The sequence below is a fragment of the Ambystoma mexicanum genome, chromosome 6p, assembly GCF_040938575.1.
Source record: "Ambystoma mexicanum isolate Mex_15411 chromosome 6p, UKY_AmexF1_1, whole genome shotgun sequence".
Lineage (NCBI taxonomy): Eukaryota > Metazoa > Chordata > Amphibia > Caudata > Ambystomatidae > Ambystoma > Ambystoma mexicanum.
This window is the reverse complement of record NC_090935.1, coordinates 230,601,521-230,628,985: the sequence shown is the minus strand read 5'-3', so window position 1 is coordinate 230,628,985 and position 27,465 is coordinate 230,601,521. Positions and strand designations below refer to the sequence as shown.

At 46.6% G+C, this 27,465-nt stretch overlaps 1 protein-coding gene across 2 annotated transcripts in view; it reads right to left on the bottom strand.

Moving 5' to 3' along the window:
- The window catches only part of KATNAL2 (katanin catalytic subunit A1 like 2), a 597,051-nt gene extending 570,192 nt beyond the window's left edge, over window positions 1-26,859 (bottom strand). Inside the window, exon 1 of one of the 2 annotated variants that reach the window (XM_069626931.1) lies at window positions 26,660-26,859. In XM_069626931.1, the coding sequence (XP_069483032.1) occupies window positions 26,660-26,710 (51 nt within the window). In that variant the 5' untranslated portion in view covers window positions 26,711-26,859. The remainder of the gene's footprint in view (window positions 1-26,659) is intronic. The other variant, XM_069626932.1, reaches the window with a different exon arrangement.
- Between the last annotated feature and the right edge of the window lie 606 nt (window positions 26,860-27,465).

Genomic DNA, 27,465 nt, shown 5'->3' with positions numbered 1-27,465 from the left:
CCGACCCGTAGGGACAATAAAAAAAAAGTCCCGGAACTATCCTTTAACTCAGACAGTTCCAAACACCACTCTGGTAGTGAGACAAAGAAGAGGGCTATGGAGGCATACTGGTGGAACAACCAGGCATATTCACCTAATGGAGTTCTCCATAGTCAGACAATTGAACTCAATGACCCACACCTAGGGTCACTTAACACACCTGATCAATATAAGAATGCCAACCGCATTGAGAGAGGCGGAACAGGCTGGAGACAAGGGAGCTGAATACCCAGGTGCTGGGAGCTGTGCTGGGCAGCAGAAAGAAATGTTGGGGCCGTGGGTGGCCGTGAGAGGGTCTGGAGGTCCTGTTATCTTCCTTAACGGGTCCGCACAGCAGTAGCTGTGGAACTCCCATTGAAGCCAGCCACCCCGAGAAACCAGGAGAGCAAGCAGTGCTCTCTGCGGATGCCGTGAGGGAGAGGCAGAGACTGGGGAAGCTGGAAAGCTGAAGGAGCGTTGAGAAGCCTGTTGAGAGGGACGGCAAGCACAAGGAAGCTGTGAGCGACCAGTGAGTGTAAAGCAAGAAAACACTTATACCGGGGCACTCCGGTAACTTATAACAAAGTACTTTTTGAATGCTGAATGAGCTGAAAGTAATTACAAGCACCTTTGAATGCAGAAAAGTATTTCATATTGACTGAACTGAAAGTTATTGAAAGCATTTTTGAATATCACACAGAGTAAAAAGCAAGTTGAGCGCATGTGAATGGAGTGAAAGCAAAGTATTACATGTGGCAGATACCACTGAATGTATTATATGAAACAAATATTGGCAAAGTCAAGAGAATACCAAGAAGGGTATGCAATTGAGAAAACAAGTATTGGCCAAAAGCAAAGAGGGACACAGGAAGTGCAGGTTAAGCGGAAACCTGTTTTGGCAAAAGCCAGAGAGAATATGTCCAGAAGGCAAGAGGGACCCAGGAAGTGCAGGTTAAGCGGAAACCTGTGTAGGCAAAAGCCAGAGAGAATATGGCCAGAAGGCAAGAGGGGCTCAGGAAGTACAGGTTAAGAGGAAACCTGTGGTGGCAAGAGCCAAAAGGAATATGGACAAGTGTAACAAACTGCATAGTGCCTAATCAAGTCACAGTACAGTGCCTGAGGAGTGTGACAATGGGAAATCAACTAAACATCACTGTCAGATGAAAGCAGAGGCTAATTATTGATGGAAGCAATCAAGAAGAGGTATCAGTAATGGGTGGACCGTGTGGTCCAACAACTGCGCCTAGACCGAGTGCCTTGCAAGGAGAAGGCCAATGAAAGTATGCATTAAGAAGCTTGTGGTTTTGTATATGAATATGAAGTCAAGAAACAGAACAGCCAAAGTGAACTGGTATAAAGGATTGCTATCAAAGGAAAAAGCCAATGAAAGTATACATGAAGAAGCTGGTGTTTTGAAACAACCTTATATGTGATTTTGGAAGTCGAGAAACAGAACTGTTTATGTGAATTGGTGTAAACAACCAAAATCAAAAGGAGCTGGGAAGTGTCCCAAGGAACTGTGTTGTTTTGAAAGCTGGAAGATTTACACTCTTGGGGAAGGGAAACTCGATATTTTGTGAACTGTTTTGAACTTGGGCAAGGGGTCACTGATTATAAGCCGACAGCTGGAAGAAGCTCAGAATTTTCTTTTGAACACTATTCTTTTTGATGCTGACATCCCTGCACATTGTATACAGTTAGTTGTGAGGGCAAATATAGGTTTTGGACACAGACAATTTGGACTTCCTGGCACAGACTATCCTTAGTTTTCTTTAGGTAGGGAAACAAGTTAGGCCTTACTCCATCCCGCATTTTAAATTAAATAAAACTTTTGACAACAAATTTGAATCTATTGTCCATCTACCCCATGATGCCTTTCCATACCCTATAAAAACCCAGAGGTTTCTGTGTTAGGGGAACAGATTTTTGGGATGGTGATACTATGCCAGTTTCTGCACAGCTGTACGGAAGTAAACCAGTTTTTACCTTGCTGCTTTGCGCCCGAATTGGATCACTGGGTGAACAGTGGTGGGTTCTAAGCAAAACATTAGAATTTGGAAAAGTTACACTTTCTGGGCCTATAAGCAGATTTACACTGCCATGGTGAAAGCATAAAAATAGGTGCTTGCTTCTTCCTACTCAGTCAATCCAACCTTGTGGTTCAGCTCTGCCTTCCATCTGTGTGATGCAGCTAGCTCCCCAGCTTTGCCAATCTTGACATCTGCTCATCAGGAACTTTGGAACTCTGTGTCTGTCTGCCCTGTGGTTCAGCTTGTTTTATAAAGCCCACCTATATCCTTGGCAGTCCATCTTGACTTCTGGGCATCTTTCTCTTAATCATTAGTTATCATCTTTGAAAGTGCCTGGCAGGATAATTTCCCTCCGACTTGCCAATGATTTTAAGAATTAAAAGTATGGAGGTAAATTGTGTGGTGCAATCTGGATCTCCTTCCCAAAACTGTAATCTTCTTTCCTCCAAACAGTGTGCAGCCAAAGCAAACCTTGAGACTGATGTGATGAATCCTGCAGAGTCATCACAAAATCCCAGCCTAAGGTCGCCTCCCATGTGGCTAGGGAAAGGCAGCCGCTACCTGATCCTAACCCTGGGGGTGGTATCCGGAGGGAGGATCACATGGGAGGAGACGTCTGTCAAGGGAAAGCGGTGACTCCATTAGGGGAGATGCAGTATCCATCCCCTTCTGAGGATGAGATTTCCTGATGCCTAAATATGTAATGGCATGTTGTCACTGTAAGACTCCCTCTCCCAGAACTACTCAACGTGCCAAGTATGAAGATCCTTTTCATAAACAGACTAATTGTACACCCCCTGAGTCAAGAAGTGAACATGACAACTTCCAGTAGTTACGATTCTACTTTATGTTTGGATCTGCGACCCAAGGGAAGCACATCAACTCCTTTAAAACCCTCCCTTAAGTGTAAATCCTCTCAATCACCCAATCCGATTGGTCTAGTTGATACAAGAATAAATAAGAACATTATGGACTTCAAGTCCCATAATGCTCTGAGTACTGAGACGAGGAAGTGGGGCCCAGAGTAAGTAAGCTATGGTGAGCGGTCTAGTTATTGTAATGACCAACACCTGAGCGTGGCCTGGAAAGATTTAAAGTCCTTCCAGGTGCAGGCGAAGAGGAAGCAGCAGAGAAAAGCCGAAGTTGAAGTTGCTGTTGTGGCGGCAACAGGATGCTGTGCAGAAGACGTGGCAGAAGTTGCGACTCCTGATATATTCAGAGGACGCGCAGCGGGAAGCAGTGTGGAAGCGTGCCAGCCCAGGAGAGAGAAGCTCTCTGCACGCCATGAACTGCTTAGGTAACGGCTTCATTGCGTGGAGTGCACAGAGCTGCAGAAGCTCCATTGGAGGTCAACGAGAGTGGCGGCAGACCGACTGGAGCTGTCAAAAGGCAGAGGAAGTCCCGCCGAGGGAAGCAGAAGGATTACCAATGAGTCAATGAGTTGGCCTGAAGCAAGTGACCCTGGGGCGCTCTGAATGAGACTGCTAGGAAGCAGTGGTTATTTTGAATACCAAAGAATTGAAGTAAGGTAAACTGGGCACAAGTCTCCTACTGAGGAATTTAGATTATGGGAACATTGTAACCCCCACTGCCAAAGAGAAGTGATATGAAGGCAAAGTGAACACAGCACTCCTAAGGAGAGGTTTCGCATATGGGGGACATTGTAACCCATAATGCCAAAACCAGAGAAAACTGATACGTAGAAAAACTGGGCTCAACTCTCCTAACCAGGGATCATTAGGAGATTCTTGTGATCTACTTTGTCAAGTTTACAGAAGAGTGACTCCAAGGCAATTTACATAGGGTGCTTATAAAAAGAGAGATCTAGAGGTAGGAAGTTGTAACCCGCATTGCCATCAGCCAAAAGGTTGCACAAGTAGAAGTCAGAGATTGCAGGAGAAAAGCCCTCCTTGTAAAATGGATCAAGGGGGAGAGAACTGTAACCTGCATTTCCTGTGGCAAACAAACCAACCAGAGAATCATTGTCTTTTTGTGAAACATCCATTTGAAAGAAGATGTAAGCCAATTGTGTTAGAAGTTGAAAAGCTGACCAGAGAAGCAGTTGCTGGCTCAAATCTTCTGGTTGATGGTTCTAGTGTGAAGAGTTTGGAACAAGCCTTACCGCAGAGTACAATTAGCATCAGTAGTAGGAGTTTTATCCTGGCAGGCGAGTAAACCAGGAAAGGGACAAAGTGTGGTTAGCCCCGGAAGGCGAGTGGACCAGGAAGATGATGATGATTGAATGTACTATGGTTGTGGTAAAAGGTTGTGTTGTAAAAGAAGTGCCAATTCCACCACCTAGCTTTGATGAACTTTTGCATAGACTACAGCGATTGTTGCACCATCCGGACTTAAGTGTTTCTTTTGAATGAGCCACCTTGACTAAAGTGTTTCCTATAAAGAAGAAGCATGGTTTGTGAACAAGTGATTGGCCTGTGGAGAAAGAACACTTGTACTTGATTTCTGAATTGACGCTTGGAGAAAAAGACTTTTGGTTTACTAAGCAGGAAAGGTTGGAAGTGTTAACAATTTCTTTGAACTCTGAAGGAACGTTGGAAAGTGAGGAAGTTATTTTATCCATTGAAAAGACGTATTGAATGGAAAAGACTTTGTATCCTATATTGAGTGGAAATTTGTTACTTAATCAAACTTTCTTGAAACTGAACTTTAGTCCAAAGAATCCTGATTCAATCCAGGGGAAAGGAATCTATTCTGATCACAAGGATTAATGGTTATAATCTTTGAGTATGAATTTTATTTTGTGGAGTTTAAAAATGCCAAATAATTCCTTTTTGTTGTGTATATTAGCGTAAGAGTCAGACACTTTTTGGACACTAGGTCGTTTTACTTTAGCCTTACTTTGTCAGGTAGGGATATTCCTGTTAGGTTAGGAAAAGAGGCATTTGTCTCACCCCTTATTATTTAAATAAAATGGCAACTTGTTAGAAAACTATACCTTGTGTTCGTCTCAATTTTCTGACCCCTTACACCGCCCACTATCAAACGTTTACTTTACTTTATAACATTTGTATTGCGCAGCCATATACCCGTGGGTGTGAGGGCGCGGACAAAGACAAACTATAACAAAAAACAGGCAAAAGGTATCCTGAGGTCAGAAGGTTTACCGGAGGGAGGATATAAGATGGATGCTTATATAAAAAGGAATATTTTTAGACCCTTTTTGAAATTACTCAGGACTGAGGAATTGCTCAGGTGACTAGGCAAGGCATTCCAGAGAGCCGGGGCCGCAAACAGAAAGGTACCCAATTGCGCTTTTTTGGTTTTAAATCTTGGCTGATTAAGGAGGTTAAGATTGTTAGATCATACATTTCTGCTGCAGGTTTTTTTTCTTATATACCTTTGTAAGTGAGGGGGCATCGCTCCCTTAAGACATTTGAAGGTGATAACCAAAAGTCTAAAGGGTATCCGCTACTCTACAGGGAGCCAGTGCAAAGCTTGACGCACTTCAGACACATGGGCTCTATACAAGACTCTGACCGCGCCATTCTGAATCACCTGGAGACGATTGATGGTGAATTTACTAGCACCTGCTAGCAGACTGCAACAATATTCCAATTTGGCTCCTACAATCGCTCGGGCGATAGACTCAGCATTCTGTTGAGAGATAAACGGTCTCAAGTGTGCCAACAATTTGATGTAGTAGGTGGCAGATGAGACTATGCTGGCTACATAGGGCTTCATGTTGAGCGACTGATCCAGGATCACACCCAGGATTTTTACTTTATGGAGAGTGGGGATTTGATCATCCCCTAACTGGAAATGCTTGGAAGCTGGATCAAGTTTAGCTAAAATGCCCTCCGATCCTACCACCATAAGTTTAGTCATTTATCAGTTGTCGTGTGTGGCATTGCTCGGCCCTACCACAGTGCTACCTAGCCTCGTGGCACTCCCTTATCACATTGCACACCCATGGCCAAACCATCCCATGCCATATATTGTAACCCCACTTCTAACCTCATATGATATCCTCAATGACATGTACTGCACTCTATTGCTTCCTAGCAAGGTTTAATGTATATAAAATCCCAAAATCAATCACATGATGGAAGGATTCAAAACTCACTTATTTGCACATGTGGTTTGTTCATTCTTATGCTACAACTTGGAACTAGGAACTTGCCAAATGTAGAAGGAACTAAAGTGGTGTTGGATGGCAATAAAAACTTAACAGGGAATTCCTACCAGCTTTTTCCATGAACTGTGCAAGCTATAGAGCAACACATAATGGGATTGACAACAAAATAAGGAGATTGACAGCAGGAACATTGCAGGATGTCTATTTATATAAAGAGCTGAAGGCTTCGGTAATGAGATGGGGATTATTGTTGCTGTAGCACTTTGACCACCATTATGCCTGGCCTTTATCCCATTTTGGAAGCAGGTAGCCATCCCATGGGCATCCTTTCAATCCATGTCTAGAGGTGCTCCACAGACTGTCATCCACAGGAAAGGTCTGTACAGACAAGGGCGGGTTCTGTTCTGTTTGGCCCCTTTACAGCTTAGTAGATCCTAGGGCCACACATGCTGCTCAATTAGAACCCCATCCGTTTTACGATTAATGCAGAACTACCACAGGAGTCCAATTTCCCAAATATGTGCATTCATGATTATGAACTGCCACCAACACATATACCAACTCCACCTTATAAATAAAATGTCTTGGTCATCTATGACCCTGGGACTTACATTTCTTAGTCACTTTGGACCATGTGGTCCTACTACACTTTCTCCATCACTGCTGGTGTACCATGCTCCTGCCAACATGCGCTTCTTCCATAGTATTCTTTCTCCTTCTCTCTAGAATCCATCCACCCCTTTTCTTCCCGCTTCTACACCAGCACTGCGTCCCTGGTCTCCCTATCCCCATTATTCACTCACCTCCCAAACGCTGCTCATCTCTCTCCTATCCGCGCCTCTCCAAACTCATCTACCCCTGACTGATTCCGTTCCTTTACTATAGCCACTACCTCCTCTACCTCTGATCCCTCTTTTGACCTCCCCTTGTGTCCCTAAAATGTCCAATACCTATGCAAAAAATCGAATTTCTGTCAAATCATTTAAAAAAGTCTCAGGAGGCAACTCGCTCGTCTGGGAAACAAGAAGACGCGGAGCAACACAGATTCGATCCCCGGGTCCCCACCTTGGAAACCTCTGGGTATTAAGCATGTTATAAATATCCAATAATACATTGTATACATTATATATATAAATTTCCACCGCCCAAAACTATCAGTGATGGGTATCACCAAATTCTGGATTCCCAGAGGGACACCGCCACCCGAACAGCCATTCCCACTGACCTTACCTTTTTCTCTCACTCCCCTCACATCTCCAGAAAAAAACGCAGTGTTGGTTTCGTGATCAGCAAGGACACAATATCGGCACCCTTACTTTCTTGGATGTTAGTCCCTCCTCCTTTGAGCATATTTAAATCAAAATGTTCACTCAGACCCCTCTTATTATACACATCATCTACCGCCCATTGGCGACCTCTTCTCTGATCTTGACCTCTTGCTTAAAACACTCCAAGCTGATGTTCCTGCCATCATAATGAGTGACCTATACCTCTCCAATCGGACTAAGACTGAACAGGTCCAACTTGAAGCTACTCTCTCTGACAACTAACTAGTCAACTTACATAATCGTCCAACGGATATCCAGGCAACTCTCTCAATCTCACATTCCTATCTTCTCTTCTGCTTTCCTTTGCTCACGCAATAGCTCCCTCCCCGCTCTCTATTCCTCGCCACTCTCTCGTCCTTTCCCCATCAGCCGGTCAAGTGGCACAGCGAGTAGAGCGCTCGCTTTGACATCCGTGCAGAGCTTGCTAACACAGGTTCGAATCCCGGCGGGGCCAAACTCAGCCTTTCATCCTTCCGAGGTCGATAAATGAGCACCACACACCGTGGGTAATAATAAGCAGCGCTCAGATACCTGGGGGTTCGTAGCGCTATATAAAATGCCAAATAAAAAGCCAAATAATCTAGAGTAAACTCAAGCCTAATTCCATTGTCCTCTACTCCATGCCCTCTCTTTCCCACTTGCTCAAATCATTCTTTCAACAACCTCCATCATGCATCTCCCCCACCATCAAGCTGCTGAGTACATCAAAGAATCACTGCTTACACCGTTGGAGCAAAGACTGATCCTCCACTGCCAAAAAGGACTGCCCACAGCTCTCGGCACTGCCAAATGCTCATTACACTAATCTTGTTTTCTCTGTCCAGTCGCACCCTCTCAAACTATTCAGGACCCTCCAGGCAATGCTTCCCCACTCTGCCAAGCACATCTCCTTTTCAACCTCTCTCTCCTCCAATGACTTTACCTCCTACTTCTCCAATGAAATTATGGGACACCTTATCCACTTTTCTAGCTCTCCCATCACTGCATCATTCTCCCCTCCTCCTTCCTTCCTACTTTCTACTCCATCTTGCTTCTCTTTCACCTTCCTCACTGAACATCTATCCATCCTTTGCTCTGCCAAACCTTCCTGCGCTCCAATTGACCACTTTGCACCACAAATTATTAAGGAACTTGCACCTGCCAACTACAGTCAACACTCCACCTTATTCAACATCACACTTTGAACTGGTATTTTTCTAGACTGTTAAAAAAACTGCCAAATCTTGTCTATCTGTTTTCCTAGGATGCCGATGCAGGTGTTGCTTTTGTGAGGTAGGGGCGTTGTGCGGTGGCCCGTCGGTATGGTCAATGGGTTGATAAAGGTCTTGTTGTTGCAGTGAAACAAGTGTTGATGGTGTGGAAGACGAGGAAGAAGCCTAGAGTAGAGAATTGGATTAATGGTTTGTTGGTACTACGAACTTTGAACGGGCGATGTTTGTGAGACAAGGGAAAGAGGATAAGTATCAAGCCCTTTGGAAACCATTTAATGACTTATATGGTGACTATATATCGGAGGATTAGCAACCCCTATTGGACCAGACTACCTGATTGTATATATGCGCATTCATTGAGAGTTTCCCCAGTCTTGTTTTTGTTCTGTTTTATGTAGTCTGTGTGTTGTCTTTATGTTTTTGTGTTGTTCTGTGTCTTAGTTTTTTGATATGTGAGAATGTGCGTAGGTGTATTATTTTGGTTGTGGTTTCGGATTTAATTCACATTCTCTGAACTATTTCTGTGCTTATGCATACTTTGAACTGCTTTCATTTACTTACCTATGTATTATTGAGTGTTGAGTTCAATGCTTTGTTAAGCTTTTGGCAAAATGTATGCTGATTGTTGGAAAATCTACTAAATAAATTGAAAACAAAAATGATAATAAACTGCCAAAACAACAGTCATATCTCATAAAGACATCATCTGCTGATTGAAACAGCCCCTCATTCTACAGACCTGTCTCTTTCCTTCCCTACCACTCTAGAATTCTCAAGAAGGTTGTCTTCAACTGCATTTTCTTAACATCGTGATATACGTAGGTGCCCTGTTACCATTACCCTCTCTCCCCCTTCCTTTCCTATCCCCAACATATAACAAGAAACTAAACAGCAACCAGGTCGCCGGCAAGTACCATCCAGTCTTTGTACATCAGTCCTCTGACATGTTGCGCATCGGTAAACATCATATTCCTAGGCATCACTTGTTCGGTGCAGTTTAACTGTTCACAGAGCAATCCAGCTTCAGGGAGGTCTGTCATCTGGGGAGGTGAATAGCTTCCAGTTCGCAATGCTTCCTGCCAGACCGCGGTCTCTGCAATGGTCCATCTTTGTAAATCTTTCCACCATGTCTCTATATTTGGTTCCTCTATGGCCTTCCATCCCATCGCTATTCGTCGCTTGGCTAGTGCCCACGCTAAGTTAATCATCTTGGCCATCGCTTTGCTCTTATTTGGATAGCTGTAGAGGCCTATGAGACAGGCTTCCTAGGTCCATATCTGTCCTTTTATTCCTTTGGCTCTCAAGCGCTGCTCTATTCGCTCCCAGTACGGTTGTATTTTCGTCAAGTCCCAGAACATATGTCCCAGATTAGCGTTTTCTTCTCTGCATTTTGGGCAGCTCTGTGTGTCAGCCCCCGGGAAGCGCAATATTTTCTCTGGGGTTAGATATGCTCCCTGGAGTATGTAGAATAGTAGTTGTTTTAGCCTGCCATTTCTCGATACGCTCTTCGGGTACAGCTTCGCTTTTGTCCATTCTTTGTCTGTTATTTTTCTGCCTAGTATCTGTTCCCATCTCCGCTTCCCTTTATTTTTATCTCTAGGGAGTTCTTCTGTAATTGTTTGGTAGATCCTGGACACCATGATTCCCCCGTCAGTGATGTCGTAGAGTAAGCCTAAGGTTGGGTCTTCCTTTTGTCGCTCTGCAGGGGTCGGCCATCTAGCGTTCAGTTGTTTAGTGAGCCCAGCATAAGTTATATATTGGCCTCTATGTAGACCATGGGACTCCACCAGGTCTTGAAAGTCGTGTGTCATACCTTCCGGTGCCAGGTCCCCAATTGCGATTATCCCTTCGGTCTCCCAGTGTTCTCTGCTCTGTTTAAGGTGTTCTCTGGTGGTACTATTGAGTGCTGCCAGTGGTATCTGGGGGGAATATGGCTCTTCAAGTTTCAGTAGCTTCTGTGTTCTCTTACATATTTGCTTCCCTAAATGCAGGCACATGGGGACTCGTGGAATCTTTTTGTCTTCTATCCATAGCACTTTTTTTGAGGAGGTACAGGACACAGCATCGCTCAGGAGTGTGTGCTCCACTGTTTCCGCATATGCTAGCCAGTTAGCCACATGCTGTAGTTGTCCAGCAAGATAATATAATTCAAAATGTGAAAGTCGCTGTCCTCCCTCTGCGTAGTCTTTGTGTGATATTTGTGACTGTGTCCATATCTCCCCAGTCGGGGGAAGCATTGATAGACCTGCCTCTCAAATCTAGTAGGGATTTTGTGTCCAGATTGCGTTGTATGATATTCAGATTGCATTAATAAGCCTCTCTCCCACTATACAGTTCTCTCAAGCGTAGCAGGGGTTTTGTCTCCAAATTTCAATTTTTTGATACTCAGATTGCATTGATAGGTCTTTCTCTCAAATCTAGCAGGGCTTCTGTTTCCAGATTGCATTAAGTGATATTCAGATTGCATTGATAGGCCTCCCCCCCACTATACAGGTCTCTCAAATTCACTTACCAACTCACTCTAAAGTGAGACAGAACCCACCACTAAACTACTGTGGAGTGATACTCCGATTAGGGGCTCACGCCCGATAAGGCGTAAGTCCTAGCTGCGCCGCTCAAAGTCACTCCTCAACTAGTGCATGTCCTTCCTAAACCTACATGGCTAACTCACCGCCACAGTGAACCGTGTTCAGGGAGACGGAGACTAAAACGAGCCACCGACAACACCCAACTATATATAACTTTATAACCCTTAACCACCTCCCATACCCCCTCCAAGACAGCGACTGAACAACTAGGCAACATCAGCCAGAAATACCACCTACAGACAAAGACTAAAACTGGTAGCGGACAGCATCCACACCCAGTACTACACCACAAGACAACCAGACCAAAGCAGAACCAAACGGACATCGGCAAACAAACGAAGACTAAACAACTCTGAATCTTATAATGCCGCACAAACGCCTCATCCCGAGGGAAAGAAAAAGAGAAGAAAGAACAAACACTCTGGAACTGCAACAAAGAACCACAACTACAGAACACACCCCCACAGACAGGAACAAAAATCAAACCAACACTGAGAGAAGAGACAAATCCCTCTACTTAACTCCATACCTCGCTGACAACTGCTCACCAGACCAAACCAACCCAACGCTAGAAGCGGCAACATCAAACAACCTAACAGAATCATGCAGAAGAAGGATGAACAACACCAGAAACAACAAACACACGACCGAAGCGATAACACCTTACATCACCAAAGCTAGAAGAACTTCCAATCGACAACCAAAACTCCTGGAAGACGAACCCGATGAAAACAAAAACCCTAGACAAAATCTAGAAGAACTATTTGAGGACGCCGACACTCCGAAACCTACACTACAACAAGATCAGAAGACAAACCTAACAAGAAAAGCCAAACCAAACTACCCCTCCAAACTCCACTGCAATCTAATAAATGCAAGATCCATGTCAAAACACTCTAAAGAGATCTTCGACCTACTTGATGACAACTGCATTGACATCCTATTCATCACAGAAACATGGCTGGACGACAACTACAAAATCACACTCCAAAGTTGCCTTCCAGCAAACTTCAAATGCCTTCAAATAAACAGGAAAAACTAAAAAGGAGGAGGCACCGCAATAGCATTCAAAGAACACCTAAAAATAAAAACAGATGAACCACTTAACATCCTCAACTGCAAAACCATGGTTATACACCTAACAGGGAGCCCAAAAACCAACATCACATTCATCTTGCTGTACAGACCACCAACTTATGATGCATCATTCGTCGACAACTTCATGGAAGCCATCACCAACATAGCCATCAACCACAAACACCTAATCATCCTGGGGGACTACAACATCTTGTTCGAAGACAGTCACGCCAACTCCCAAAACTCACTGATTGAACAACTCACCTCCATGAAACTATGACAACTAGTAAAAGGGGCAACACACTCGGCAGGACACACCCTGGACGCAATTTTCGCCAAGGAAAAACTCATCACCACGGTACCGCCGATACAAATACTGTGGAGCGACCATCTCATCATCCCATTCGTGATCACTCTGCCTACTCAAGGCTGCATCCAACCTCTTAAACTTAGAACCACCACAAAAAGAAACTGGAAAGACGTCAAAGAAAGCAATCTATTCAAACAACTGGAGTTAACCAAACCCTCAACTTCAGAACTAGAACTAGCTGGTGTAGACGGGAAAGCGGAGCTATTACACAAATGGATTGCAGATACAATTGACAAGATTGCACCAGAAAAAACATTCACACCATCACAAAAGAGAGCAATGGCAAAATGGTTCACACACTATTAAGCACATGGAAAAGGAAAAAATAAAGATGGAACTGGAATGGAGGAAAGAATACAACCCAGACAAAAAAAAATAAACACTGTTCCAGAAACAAATCCGCGCATACAAGAAGGAAATTCAAAAGGCGAAGAGAAGGCATTATGATGACAGAATAACCAATGTCACCAACACACAAAAGAAATGTTTAACATCATTAAAGAAATGAGAAACCCACCAGGCTGTGACAACACCCCAACCCCCTCGGAGAAACTATGCAACGACCTGGAAGACCACTTCAAGAAAAAAAAAATCAATGACATCCAACAAACCATTCAACAGAGGCCAAAAAAAGCACAATATACAACCAAACAAACCTAACTCAGAACCACAGCACAAACTCAAAAGCTTTCCTGAAATATCAGCAGAGGCATTAACAATGCTGGTAAAACAAAGCAAGAAAGCTGGTTCACCCATGGATCCCTGTCCCCCGGACATCTACAAATCAATCCTCGCACAAGGAACGCCAGCAGAATATTACAGAAACCTTCTAAATCTATCACCAGCAACAGGAACTGTACCGAGGACCTTCAAATCAGCATATCAAACCACTTCTGAAAAACACAAGCGGTGACGTAGATTACCTCTCCAACAACAGACCGATCTCAAACATCCCCTACCCGGCAAAACTCCTAGAAACCTACGTATACAAACTAACCCAAGAACACGTTGAAAAACACCACCTGCTAGACCAAGCTCAAATTGGCTTCAGACCCACAAGAGGAACGGAAACAGCACTACTAGCCATCTGGGATGACCTAAAAACAAACGCAGACTCAAACACAACCTCAGCCCTTATTCTGCTCAACCTCTCCACAGCCTTTGACACAGTTAGTCATGACACCCTAACCAAAAGACTAGAAGACATAGGCATAACAGACACAGCACTATGCTGGACTAAATCATTCCTAGCAGACAGAACAGAAAACCGTATGGATTAAACCCTTCAAGTCCACCCCACGAGTTAAGGAGTGTGGAGTGCCACAAGGATCCTCACTATCACCACTGTACTTCAACATCTACCAGACCCCAGTTATCAGAATATTCAAGAAATACAACATTACATGCTACAACTACGCAGATGATACTCAAATCATCTACAAAATCAAAGACATCCAAGCTGATCATTCAAACGTAACCGACTGTCTAAAAGAAGTCTTGAACTGGATGAAGGCGAACAACCTGAAAATCAACCCAGGAAAAACAGAAATCATGACCATATCCAAAAACCAAGAGAACGGCCATCCCGTGGCCTATGGAAATGGGAAGCGCACCATCACCATCTAAGGTATTAAACAAATCTGGGAGTCCTGATGGACAACACCCTAACCTTAGAACCACAAATAAATTCAACAGCCAAGAAATGTTTCTTCGTCCTCCACACGGCAAGAAGAATCCTACCTTTCCTCTCCTTCATGCACAAAACACTCACTATCGTCACCCTCATCATGTCAAGAATCGACTATGCAAACAGCCTCTAACTCGGAATGCCAGAATACCTCCTGAAGAAACTACAACTGATACAGAAGCCAGACTACTCCTCAAACTATCCAGAAGAGACCACATCACTCCTGCCCTAAAACACTACACTGGCTCCCAGTAAAACACTGCATCACCTTCAAAACAATGTGCATAACGCACAGGGCAATCTGTGGACCAGGAGCGGAATTCCTACAAAAGAAAATAACAATCTACACGCCAACGAGACCCCTCAGGTCAAGCAATGAAATCCACCTGGAACTAAAACCATACATTAAGAAAAAACTCAGAGGCACCGCCTTCTACCACTTAGCCGCAAAAACCTGGAACAAAATCCCAAAAGAAATAAACACCAAAGATCACCTAAAATTCAGAAAATTACTAAAAAGCTGTCTCTTCAACACCACAGACTCAAACTGAAAACCGAAACAGAAAGGAAAAAGAATTGACTAAACAGGAAAGGACACTGAGAAGCTCCCAGAACCGACAGAGCTCCCACGGCACCTGGACGGGTGACGTCGGGCAGAGTGGAACACCGGCGACACCCAAGGAGACGGAGTCAACAACACCAGCCAATCCCATCCAACATCTTCACCCACCCCGTAGCTGCTACTAGGTACCACCGGGTTGTGGAATTTTAGAGATACTACCAATCACCACACTGAGTTGTGGACACTGGCAGGTGCACTGGCCATGTAGGTGGGGGGGGAGAACATGTGGGGTTGTTAGGGAGGCTAGTGGAGGTGGCAGCGAGACGTGAAAGGGACCTCGAATGCAGGACGGGCCCAGACCTACCCAGAGGCACAGGGTGCCCCTGCACCCCATCTGGGGAGATTTGCAAGCCCAACTCGTCAATTCAGGATAGAGATGCCAACTAACCAATTCCACTAACAATTTCCTCCTCTGCATACACCTCTCAAACTCCAAACCAAACACTACCAGAAACCTACAGCACAACAAAACGCACAAACTTCACTACACCGCAACAACAAAACAAAAGAAAACACATAGACTTGCATAACAGTACACAACGACTACCGGCCGCAAACACCCCAAGCCCAGCCAACGGACCCACCGGGCTGAGGCCACCGACAGCACATCATTGCACTCTTGCATTTTTCCAGCCTCCTCCCACTAACTCACGCTCACTCCCTCTTTCAGAGCCGCCAGAGCGCCAGGGAACCACTCCGGTGGTGAAAGTGCGCGGTACAAATGTCCTTTAACATTAGCATTTGGGGACATTGAGCTACGGTTCTTGACATTCACCTTTGGTAGACACTTTGGGGTGTGGGGGCCTTACTGCGTAGGGCTCGCCACCTTCGTTTCCTTCCTGAGGGGCTGGTGCATGCGCCCTTCCCCTGAGTTCCGTCCCAAACACACATTCCTTTCACTTCAATGTAGAACTTGTCCTTCCTTCTGTTCATGAAGAGCAATCCCTATAAGAAATTCCAACTTGTGGCCTCCTAGATGTGGGCCGGGCTGTCCCATACATGCCAATCCCCATGATTAACGCAGGAGACTCCCGATTTTGTTAGCAAAAATGTTGCTATTTTTTACTGCCTCTCTCCTAAATAATTCGAACTCTAATGCATTTGAATGGGGAAATTCAACTCTCCGATTGCTCGTAGAGAATCTCCCTCCCACCTGTGGCAAAATGTTGGCCTTTATGCTGTGCATATATATATATATATATATTTATTTATGGATAGGACAGCTTCCTTCTGGACATGTGACTTTCTACTGGTATTTTTTGCGGCAGGCAAAAACCATCTGTGGCTACTATCAGCTGCTGGGCCAAGATAACCATTTTGTTGTGCTATGAGCTGTTTGGGATTCCCCCACACTGGAGCATTTATGGCACGGTCCACCCAGGGTGGGGCTACTTCTTGAGTGGCCTTCAAGGGTGGTGGTGTTGCCGTTAGTGGCATTTGTTGAGCAGGCACTTGGGCTTCTCTTTCCACATTTGAGTAGCACTACAATACCATACTTAACCATAACTATAGGATCCCCGACCCTGCAATATATCAGTATCAGTAAATATATGTGGTGCATACATAAAAGCCTAAGTGCATGTTTTCATGGTTCATGGTGTAGTGTCCCCTTTCAATGACTGATAATAGTAAGGCAGTTACGGAAGGGAAGTGATGCAGGGACAAGGAGGAGGGTTTATAGTCATAATCTCGAATACAAATATGTCGAAAGTCATAATGTCGAAAAAATAAAGTCGAAAACAAAAATGTCAAATTTCTTTTTTTTTGTTGATTTTTATTCGAAATGGGGGGGTTCCCCCCCAAACCCCCTTTTTTAATTTTTTTTTTAATGTTTTACCCCTTTTTTTACCACCGGAACCCCAAAAAAACATGTAAATTAAAAAAAAAAAAAATTTGACATTTTTGTTTTCGACATTATTGCTTCGACATTTTGTTTGAGATAATGACTGGACACCAAGGAGGAGGCAGTTGGAGAAAGGAAAATAAAAAACCAATCATATCTCAGCCTCCTGTGATTATTTATAATCGTGTGCTGTCCGTTACGTGTGACCCTGCCAAGTATATTGCCCTTTTAATGTGATTTGTCCCTCCCACGTGTAGTGCCCTTCTAAGATGTGGCCCAAGCCAATAAAAGGAGCCCCTGCAGGAACGTGCATCACAACGGCTGTAGACTCCAACTAGGGAACATATGTTGTCTCTGTCTTTCATTCTGGGCCTGCAGACCTACATCGTGGGATAACGGTCCTGCAGCCCTGGCCTGCAGGCCCACAGCGTGTGATCACAGTCCTGGAGGTACCTGCTGGTCTGGGGCCCCCAGACCAGCCTGGTGCCCTGGGTCCAGCCCAGGCACCAACACCATCCAGGATGCTGTCGGCACCCGGGCTGTATCCCCACAGCCTCACAGAGTCCAAACCTGTAACCAAGTAAGTCAGGATGGCCCCAGCACACTAACATGGTGTTGCCCCCCTCCCCCAGCAGTGCTTGACCGCCGGTGTAACGTCACTTTTAGCTATGTGTCAGAAAATCCTATCCTGCTGACTGAGCATGCGTGCTCATGCTCAGTCATTAATTAACGGATAGGATTTTTTGACACCAGGAATGCAGTGTGCCTGTCTTTCTGGGGTCCCGGGGTGCAATATGCTTAACTTTATGAGAGCCAGGCTCTCTCAAATAACAGATACGGTGAAGCCGTGTCACTAGCAACTCCAAAACGCACATAAAAAGCACAAACCCAGCGGAAGAAGGAACCTGAACCCAGCGGACACTTTGTTTTATAGGCTCACAGGAGTCTAGTAAGCACTAAATGTGCAAAACATATTTAAGAATCCATCAAAAATGTGTATGTATGTGAACTAAGTGCATTATTTACGTGATAATAATGCACTTTGTTCAGATACACGTTCATATTCGTGAAAAGTCCGGCTGACGGCGCATGCATGCTCATGCTCAGCGCGTGTGAGGAAGCCTGAATTGAATACCCTACACAGTGGGGACCTGCACTGGCAGCAGCTCCAGGGAGAGCCTGCCTGTCACACGGGCTGTGCCCAGCAGTAGCCCCAGCCCTTCCAGCTCTAGTGATAGCATTGAGCCGAAGCCTGGATTCACTACACAGTGGGGACCTGCACTGGCAGCAGCTCCATGGAGAGCCTGCCTATCACACGGGCTGTGCCCAGCAGTAGCCCCAGCCCTTCCAGCTCTAGTGATCACATTGAGCCGCAGCCTGGATACACTAGGCACTGGGGACGTGCACTGGCAGCAGCTCCATGGTGAGCCTGCCTATCACACCGGCTGTGCCCAGCAGTAGCCCAGCAGTAGCCCCAGCCCTTCCAGCTCTAGTGATCGCATTTAGCCGAAGCCTGGATACACTACACAGTGGGGACCTGCACTGGCAGCAGCTCCAGGGAGAGCCTGCCTATCACACGGGCTGTGCCCAGCAGTAGCCCAGCAGTAGCCCCAGCCCTTCCAGCTCTAGTGATCACATTGATCCCAGCAATAGCCCCAGCCCTTCCAGCTCTAGTGATCCCATTGGGCCGAAGCCTGGATACACTACACAGTGGGGAGCTGCACTGGCAGCAGCTACAGGGAGAGCCCGCCTATCCCACGGGCTGTGCCCAGCAGTAGCCCCAGCCCTTCCAGCTCTAGTGATTGCATTGAGCCAAAGCCAGGATACACTACACAGTGGGGACAGTGAAGCTGTGTTAAGAGAGACTCAAACCAAATGGCCTCACGCTGCCCTGTGAAGGCGTGGGGTGGAGTGTGCCGTAAGCTGATGCCTTGCTTTCCCCTGGAAGCAGCGCTTAAAGGACGCGCCCACCCTAATAATCATGCTCACCCTAGCATCTTCCAGCACTCCACCTAAACACAGATCGTGCACCTCCGCACAGAACACCACCCACCCTGGTTTGCTCCGTCTCTACAACCCACGCCCTCAAGCTCACCTCATCAATGAACTATTCAAGCACTCTTGCCACCCACCACAACCCTAACTCACTGCAGCACAACAGCTCATGCCACCCAACTTCCCCACACCACCCACATAACCCACCCATGCTACCTCAGCCCGCTTCCTCACCAACATCAGCCCAGCCACCCTTAACCCACCACCTTGCCCACTCCATCCACTCACCAAAGCTCAACTCTCTCTTACCTCATCCCAGACATCCTTACCGCACCACTTCACCCAACATGCACAGATCCTAACTCATCACAGCCCACCACCCATTCACCTTACCTCACACAAACACACCCACGCCATGTTGTCCCAGCATGCTACCCACCCTGGTTTGGCTCAACACACCAACCTGCACACCCAACAAAAACTTACCCCAGAACACCTCAAACAACCCATCCTACCTCATCCCCAGCACGGTATAGTCATTCCATCTCACTGCCTCCCACCTTAACTTGACACAGCATACCTCCCAGCAACCCTCGATCGCCCCAGCACAACATCAGTCATTCTAGATCACCCCAGCAGCTCATCCTTCCACACTAGATCACCCCAGTAGCCCAACCTCCAGTATATGCTCAGCCGACCGCCCACCCTTTCATCCTACCTCACTGCAGCACTCCCACCCTAGCATGCCCTGGCCTGCCATTCATTAACCCAGCCGAGCCCCACCCAGAATCCCAAACGTTCCCTAGCCCCTCAACCACCAACCAACCCTCGTTTACCCCAGCTCACCTACTTCACCCTAGCACCCCATCATAGATCGTCTCGTCACCCTACCTACTCCCGAGCCTAGTTTACCTTAGCACTGAATCCCACTCACTTTACATCACCCCAATAGTGAATCCCAACCATCCGAGCACACCCCAGTCCTATGTTATGTTATGTTTCTTGGCATTTATATAGCGCTCTGTACATCATTGGTATGACCTCAAAGCACTGGTAGGTTTAACGCCCTCTGCAACCGTAGTTTTGGTCAACAACTTACCTGCCTCAGATCTGCCCTTCCTCCATCCATGTACCCTACCACATGCCAGCCTAAAGCTCACCACACCCAGCCTGTCCCAATGACCTAACCTGACCCTACACCCTCACCCAGAAATCTCAGACCGCCCACAATGACCCCACTAATACAACTAATTCCACCCAACCACTGCATCTCCTCAATCAAACCAAACCCCCCACTACCTCACATCACCCGATCTACAGCACCCACCCAACCATGTCACCTGCTCACCCAACCTCATCACATTAGCTCACCTCATCCAACATAATATCACCCCACCACCTCACTGACCTCAGGACCCCTCCCACCTAGGCTAACAAGAGCACATATGTTTGATGACCCTAGCTTACCCTCGCACAATACCCACCTACCCTAGCTCATCCAGGCACAACAACCCATTTTTCATAACTCGCCCCAGGACACCATAGCTCACCCCAACAACCCACTCACACATGTTAGGTCACCTCAAAGTAACACACCACCCTCCCAACCCAGCGTGCCCCAGCAACCCACCCAGAGCTCACCCCAGGAGTCCACCCACCCAAGCATCTCAACAGCTCACCCACACTTGCTACCCCAGGATCACACCTAACCCTCTACCCACCCTTCCTCACCTAGAATACCCCCTGCTGGTTGCAGCATCACACCAACACACACACACCCTAACAACCCACCCAAGCTCACTCCCATACCCTAGCCCACCCCATACCCTGACTCCCTGATCACTCCCAGCCCAGCTACATCACTGCAACACATGCGGCTCACCCCAGCACCCCAACCACCCTTGTGCACCTTAGCAAACCCTAGCTCACCCCAGCAAAACTACCTCACCCCAGCACAACCTACTAACACAGGAACCCTAGCTCAGTCAAGCATTCACCCCAATGAAAATGCAATAAAAACAAGCACAACTCATTCAACATAGCTCATCCCAGCAGCCCACCTATCCAACCACTGCCAAAGCATCCCAAAAAACATGAGTTCACCCCAGTGCCCCATTCTCCCCAGTCACACAACCTCCCTCACACCTCACCCGACCTCACACACCCCACCAAACTTCAACAAACCACTTTGCCTCATCCTACAGAAGCTTACCCCACAACATCACCCTGTCCTAGCTCCCCAAAATAACACCGACCCACACTAGCTCTCCGTAGCACGCCACCCATCTACCCTAACTAATCCCCCCACAATACATGTCCACCCAAGCTCCCTCCAGTACATAAACCTCCCGGCCTAGCTTGCCCTGGCACAATACTTATTGTAGCTCACCCAGGGCACCATATGCTGCCTCAGCAAACCATTCCACACACCAATCCCAGCTTGCATCAGTACACTCCCGACCTTTCCTCTCTCCAGCTCACCACCCACCCACCCTAGCTCACAACATAGCTCACCACAAAAACAAAATCCACTCACCCTAACTCTTACTAGCATACAATCTACCCGCCATAGCTCCCCTGTGCAGTACAATCACCCTCCTCTAGCTCTTAGCAACACCCCCTGCACCCTAGATCACTTCGGCATAAGATCACTATAGCACCCCATCTGTCAACTCAAGCTCACCAAAGCATCCCATCATCCAAGCATCCTATCCACCATGAGCTCCCCCAACACTGCGCACATTTGAACTCATCTCAGCCCCTAGCCACTCACTCTAGCTCACCATAACACAGCACCCACCCACCTAGCTCATCCGGTACAACATTCACCGACCATCGCTCACATCAGCAAAACGCCCCAGTCTAGCATGACACAGACTAGCACGCCGATCCTAATTCACCCCAGAAAACCATCCATCCTAGTTCACCCTAGCCCCACACCCACCAGAGCTATTCCCCATCAACCCCACCCGGCTACCCTAATTCACCTCATCATCCCACTGGACCTAAGCTCATACCAGCACCCAGCCCACTTAACCTAGCCACCCAGCATCTGAACAAGCTTACATAGCTTATCACAGAACATCACCAACCCACCCTTGGATACTAGAACAAATAACAACGTCACTGTGGCTCATCCAAGCACCCCACCGTAACTCACTCCAGCACAGCACCCACCCAGACTAGCTCACGCCAGCAGCCCACTCACCCACATAAGCTCACCCAATCTGTATAGCCAAGCACCCAATTACATCCCAGTACAGGCTCCTTTGAATACATCAACACCACCCTAGATTTCATCTTGTCGATGCCCGCCCACTGCATCAACTGAGCAAACCCTAGCTGACACAAGCATCCCATAGCTCACACAAGCATCCCATAGCTCACACAGGTATCCCCTAGCACACACAAGCATCTCATAGCTCGACCAAGCACAACACACACCCAACTGAGCTAAAAGCAGCACACTTTAAGGACCTCATTACAAGTTCAGTGGCACGGCAAAAAGTGGTAATTCCATCAATGCCACCTTTTTGGGCAGTAGCAGAATTACCGCCATTTTTCACAAACCACTGAATACAAACACAAAAGTATGCCATTCAGGTAACACAATGGTGTCCCCTCCAAAACCATCTTTTTTTGTGCAGATACCCCGATTGCTGGACAATTATCAACACACTTGTTCTGTGACCAAAATCGTACAGTTTCTCCTCATGGTGTATGAAATGGTAGGATGATCCTATAATTTCAGCCAACCGCGCGTTGCACCCTGCAACTTGGAGTTCCATATTAAATTTGACATATAATAAATACTACGAGCTCCAAAATGCAGAAGCCTGTAGCGCTATGTAAATGTAGAAATGAATACTAAAAGTGTGCAGTGGACCTCTGCTGCACCAGTCTGTATGCAGGCCTGTCCACATTGGCCTCTTGTTGGCCCCCACACCTAACACTTAGTGGTGAGCCCCCCACCAGCCATGGAGATTCACCGGCTTGGGGGGAAGGTATGCAGGCAGCTCCAAGGGGAAGGGGCGCCTGGCAAATGGGAGAGTGTGTATAAGGGAGGGCATGCTGGGGTGAAGAGGGTGGCAGGAGGCAGAAGGACATTGGCCGAATACTGGGGCACGGTGTGAGGGGCTGTCCAGAGGCAAGGCTGGATAGTGGGAGGCAGGGAAATGTTTATATGCACAGGTTTGGGGAGTAGTAGCCCTCTTTGTTTGCTGAATTGGACGGTGAAAGGTGTAGAATCCCTGAGTAGTACTGCTGCTGCCTTTCCAGGTAAGTTTGTTCTTAAATAACTTACATTTGCTTTTGTTTCCCATTTTGCTTACTTATGGCAACTTATTCAAAAGTCACTTCCATGGTTGGAATTGTGCTGTAGAAAGACCAGGGCATATTGCCTCTGTGATGTTTATGTGTAGTGAAGCATTGGGGGCAGGGGCGCCGAAATAGCAGAGTCTCGTCTGCTCCCCCCGTCAATAAGCGGCGCTCAGATGCGCTATGTATATGCATTTTTTAAAGCCAAATAAAGCACAGCTCCTGCTCCCCCTGTAAAAGCAGTCGAGTGGTGCCGTTCTGCATCGCGTGCGATAGAAGATATATTGGAAATATTAAAGTAAGTGTTCCAAAAAGTCTGGTCTGCTCTCTACCTTTTGGATTAAATGCGCCCTCTGAATATCCCCAGTCTCGCTCATAACAAAAACCTGAGTGGGGGCTGTAAGTCCGGCTACCTGCAAAGCGCCTGGCTCTTCGGCGAAGGCCTCACAGGGCTGCCAGGTGCTGTCCCTGACCTCGGTGGCAACGGCCCGCCTCGTCGCTGACCCTGTGTGTGCTGGTGATTGACAGTTTATTCTTTTATGTATCATTTTAAGTAGATATGAAATGTTTACCGTGAATGTTACAAATTCAAAAAAGCGCCATGACTACCTTCATTAAACGCTACTTCTATTTTTGCCTGCTGTCGGTAGGATTTTCTGAGTGTAGGAAAAAAAATGACAGGTCAGGCAGTCTGATTTTCCTACCCTGTCACTTTTTCCTACCCCTGGGTGGGTTGCCCAATGCCTGCTGTCGGTAGGATTTTCTGATGGCAAGCTACTCCTCATTGATGACTCCCAACAAGGTTGAAACATGTCTGTGGATGCTTGTGGTCTTGTGAAGAAGGGATGGGACCTAGCAGTTCGGGCTGGACTACCCCTTTGGGGGTGGGACCAAGCCTTATTTGCATATGGTCTTTCCCTTTTGTAATGGCTTGGCAGGCAAAGAACGATGGTGTGGATGGTTGCCCAGAGCAATGCCAGAGGTTAAGATTTATTATAAACCTTCCAACCATCACCTCTTTTGTTTTGGGAAGGAAAAGATGACAGGTCAGGCTGTAAGTTTTTCCTACCCCGTCACTTCTTCCTACCCCGGGGTGGGTTGCCCAATGCCTGCTGTTGGTAGGATTTTCTGACGGGTAGGAAAAAATAGCAGGTCAGGTTGTCAGATTTTCCTACCCCGTCACTTTTTCCTACCACTGGGTGGGTTGCCCAATGCCGGTAGGCTTTTCTGACGGGTAGGGAAAAATGACAGGTCAGGCTGTCAGATTTTCCTACCCCGTCACTTTTTTCCTACCCCTGGGTGGGTTGCCCAATGCCTGCTCTCGGTAGGATTTTCTGACGGGTAGGAAAAAATGACAGGTCAGGCTGTCAGATTTTCCTACACCGTCACTTTTTCCTACCCCTGGGTGGGTTGCCCAATGCCTGCTCTCGGTAGGATTTTCTGCCGGGTAGGAAAAAAATGACAGGTCAGGCTGTCAGATTTTCCTACCCCATCACGTTTTCCTATGGTAGGATTTTCTGACGGAAGCAAAAAATGACATTACAATTCCTGTCAGATTTTCCTACCGATAGGATTTTCTGACAGATAGCAAAAAGTGACGTTACACCCAGCCACCCAACAATACCGTCATTGCATGCAAGGTCCCCATAACAAATAATTTGTTATTTATCAATTACAGATCAGAGGTAAGCCTTAGACATTTGGGCCCTGTGTACCTCGATTCCTGGAGGCGCCACTGATATAAGCACTATAGGAACACGACAAAGCAGGGCTCCTGCAAAACATGTCTTGCCAGAGCGGTGCTTTTGCCGCCCTGTCACACTTTAAAAGAGGTTGTCCTGAAGCTGAGGAGTTTCCGCATGCTTCAGCAACCCACGTTTCTACAAACAGACACTGAACATGGGCAAAACAGCCAAAGCTTCACATATTTCTTGTAGTTTTCCAGACTTCTTCTTCTTCTTAATTATCGGAGGCGTGGGCGGACCCACGCAGGCGCTTCCCCATCCTATAGGATGATGTGCACCGTACCCACTAATTATTATTTAGCTCCATTTAAACTCACAACTCCTCCCACCTCCCCGTCTGCCTCACAAAATCCAACATCACACTACTCCTCCTCCTGCCTCTCTCCCCATCACCTCCCATCAAAACCCTCCCGCTCAGCTCAGCCACACCCAACGCAGTCAACCGAACCCTCATCAATTCTCTCTCTGCAACATGTCTCTCACACCTAATCAGAAAATGTCCCACCGTTTCAGGCACCCCACACACTGCACAGTCCCTTGATTCACGCTTCCCTATTCGAAATAGACAGTCATTCAGTCCCACATGACCTATCCTCAACCGATTCAGCATCACCTCCTCCCCCCTCCTCCATTCTGAACTCCCTGCATCCACCTTCACCTGACACTTTCCCACAAACACCAAACATCCACCTGTCCTTCACCCCACTCACCCACCTCTCCTGCCACTCATCCAGGACCCTTCTCACCATCACAGCCTTCACCTCATCCACACTCAAAGGCAACCTCACAGGTGTTTATATAAGTCCTATGATGTAGGAGACTTTTATTTCTTAGAGTGAGTAGTGTGACCAATTAAAATTGCAGATCCTCAATTCCATTTTTCTCCCTAAGGGGTTTCTTACTGAATCACAATAAGACATGTTTCAAATGAAAAATTCTGGACATACGAATGTTCCCATAATGCTCTTTGCTTTTATGCAAATCGCCAGGATTGTTTTCCATGAAGAGAAACTATATTGCGAGACGTGGCCTGGGACCACGCCCCTGGGCCCCGCCTACTCCCCCACGACTCCACCCCTCCAAGGATGACAGGGTTGCACCAATACATTTCCCCCATGATTTCCAGCACAGGAATATCTGTTATAAGATTAGAGATCGCTTTAAATGAAATCATCTGTGAGAAATGTTCTGAAATACGGCTTCACATCAAACTCAAAACGTAGCTTTGGCAGAGCTTGCATCCTTCAAAAGGTCACTAAAACACTACTGTACCATTATGCCGCTGACAAGTCATGCTTTCATATACCTATCACAACCCCGAACTGCTCGTTCTTGTTTTTTTTTTATAAATGTCTGCATTATACAGAACGCTGTACGTGTCAGAGCAAACCTAGTGAGCACGCTAAGGTTGGTTAAAGCATTGGAATGAAATATGAGGCGACCGGGTAATAGCTCTGCCTGACCCACACATGGCGGTTTCCAGGGACATAGCTCCGCCCACCCCAATAGAGGCACGCAGAACTGGCGCACAATGTTGCCATGGTAACCAAACATTTTTTTACACTGGCATTCAAGTCGCTAAAGTTGTAGTGTAGCGTTACCCGATATACGGGTCAGTGCCATAAGAAAAGTTCCGAACCCTAGTTGCAAGCAATGGCCAGCAGAGAGACTGCATTTTCACAATGTGACCACAACCTTCCTAATCCCACCCTTGCTTTATTGCACCGCTCACCGCCTCTCGGGACTGGGATGCCGTCTTTATTGCCTGATAGGAGAGTTCCATGGTGCTTGGTCTCCAAGTGGCAGAAGGCGACCACTTGGGGACTCCTCCAACAGGAACAGGAGACTGACAGACCTCCCAAACGTACAGCACAGACTCGGCAGACAGGCGAATGAGAGATGCTCCTGAGCAACCTCTCTGGGTGACTAACATAAAAGAAGGACGAGTTCGACAGCATCACCGCGCTAGACATAGAAGAAGACCGTTTTTTACTCGTATACTGCTCCCAAGATGTGACATTTACTAGCTTGCCTTGAAGAATGTGTTAAACAATACGGAATGTCACTTTTCTTATTTACTCCATATTATATGCTTATATTTGTATAGAAACAGAGGAACTGATTCTGAGGTGCATGCAAACACAGGAAAGTGTTCTTCCATGAAGGAAGAACACTTTCCAAAAGCACCATATTCTTTCAAGTGAAAATGTGATTGTCTAGCATAAAAAGCCTAAACTATTGCATGGGCGTGATTTATGGCTTGACAACAGCCCTAGCAACCATCAGGTATGTAGGGCAGGCACTGCGAGGGGATTCTATGCAAAGACCGGAGGCTCAGATTATGCTTCTCTTTCATTTTACCACTAACTACTATACTACTATTTTACTAGTAACAAAGATCAAACTACAACTTCCACTTAAGACATAGCTCTCAACTCACACGCTTTTGGCGGGTGTCACCCGCCTTGTAAACAGCTGCCTCACCCGCCAAGCCTCCTGCACGCCTATTCGTTTCAATGGGCCTCTCACCCGCCAAAA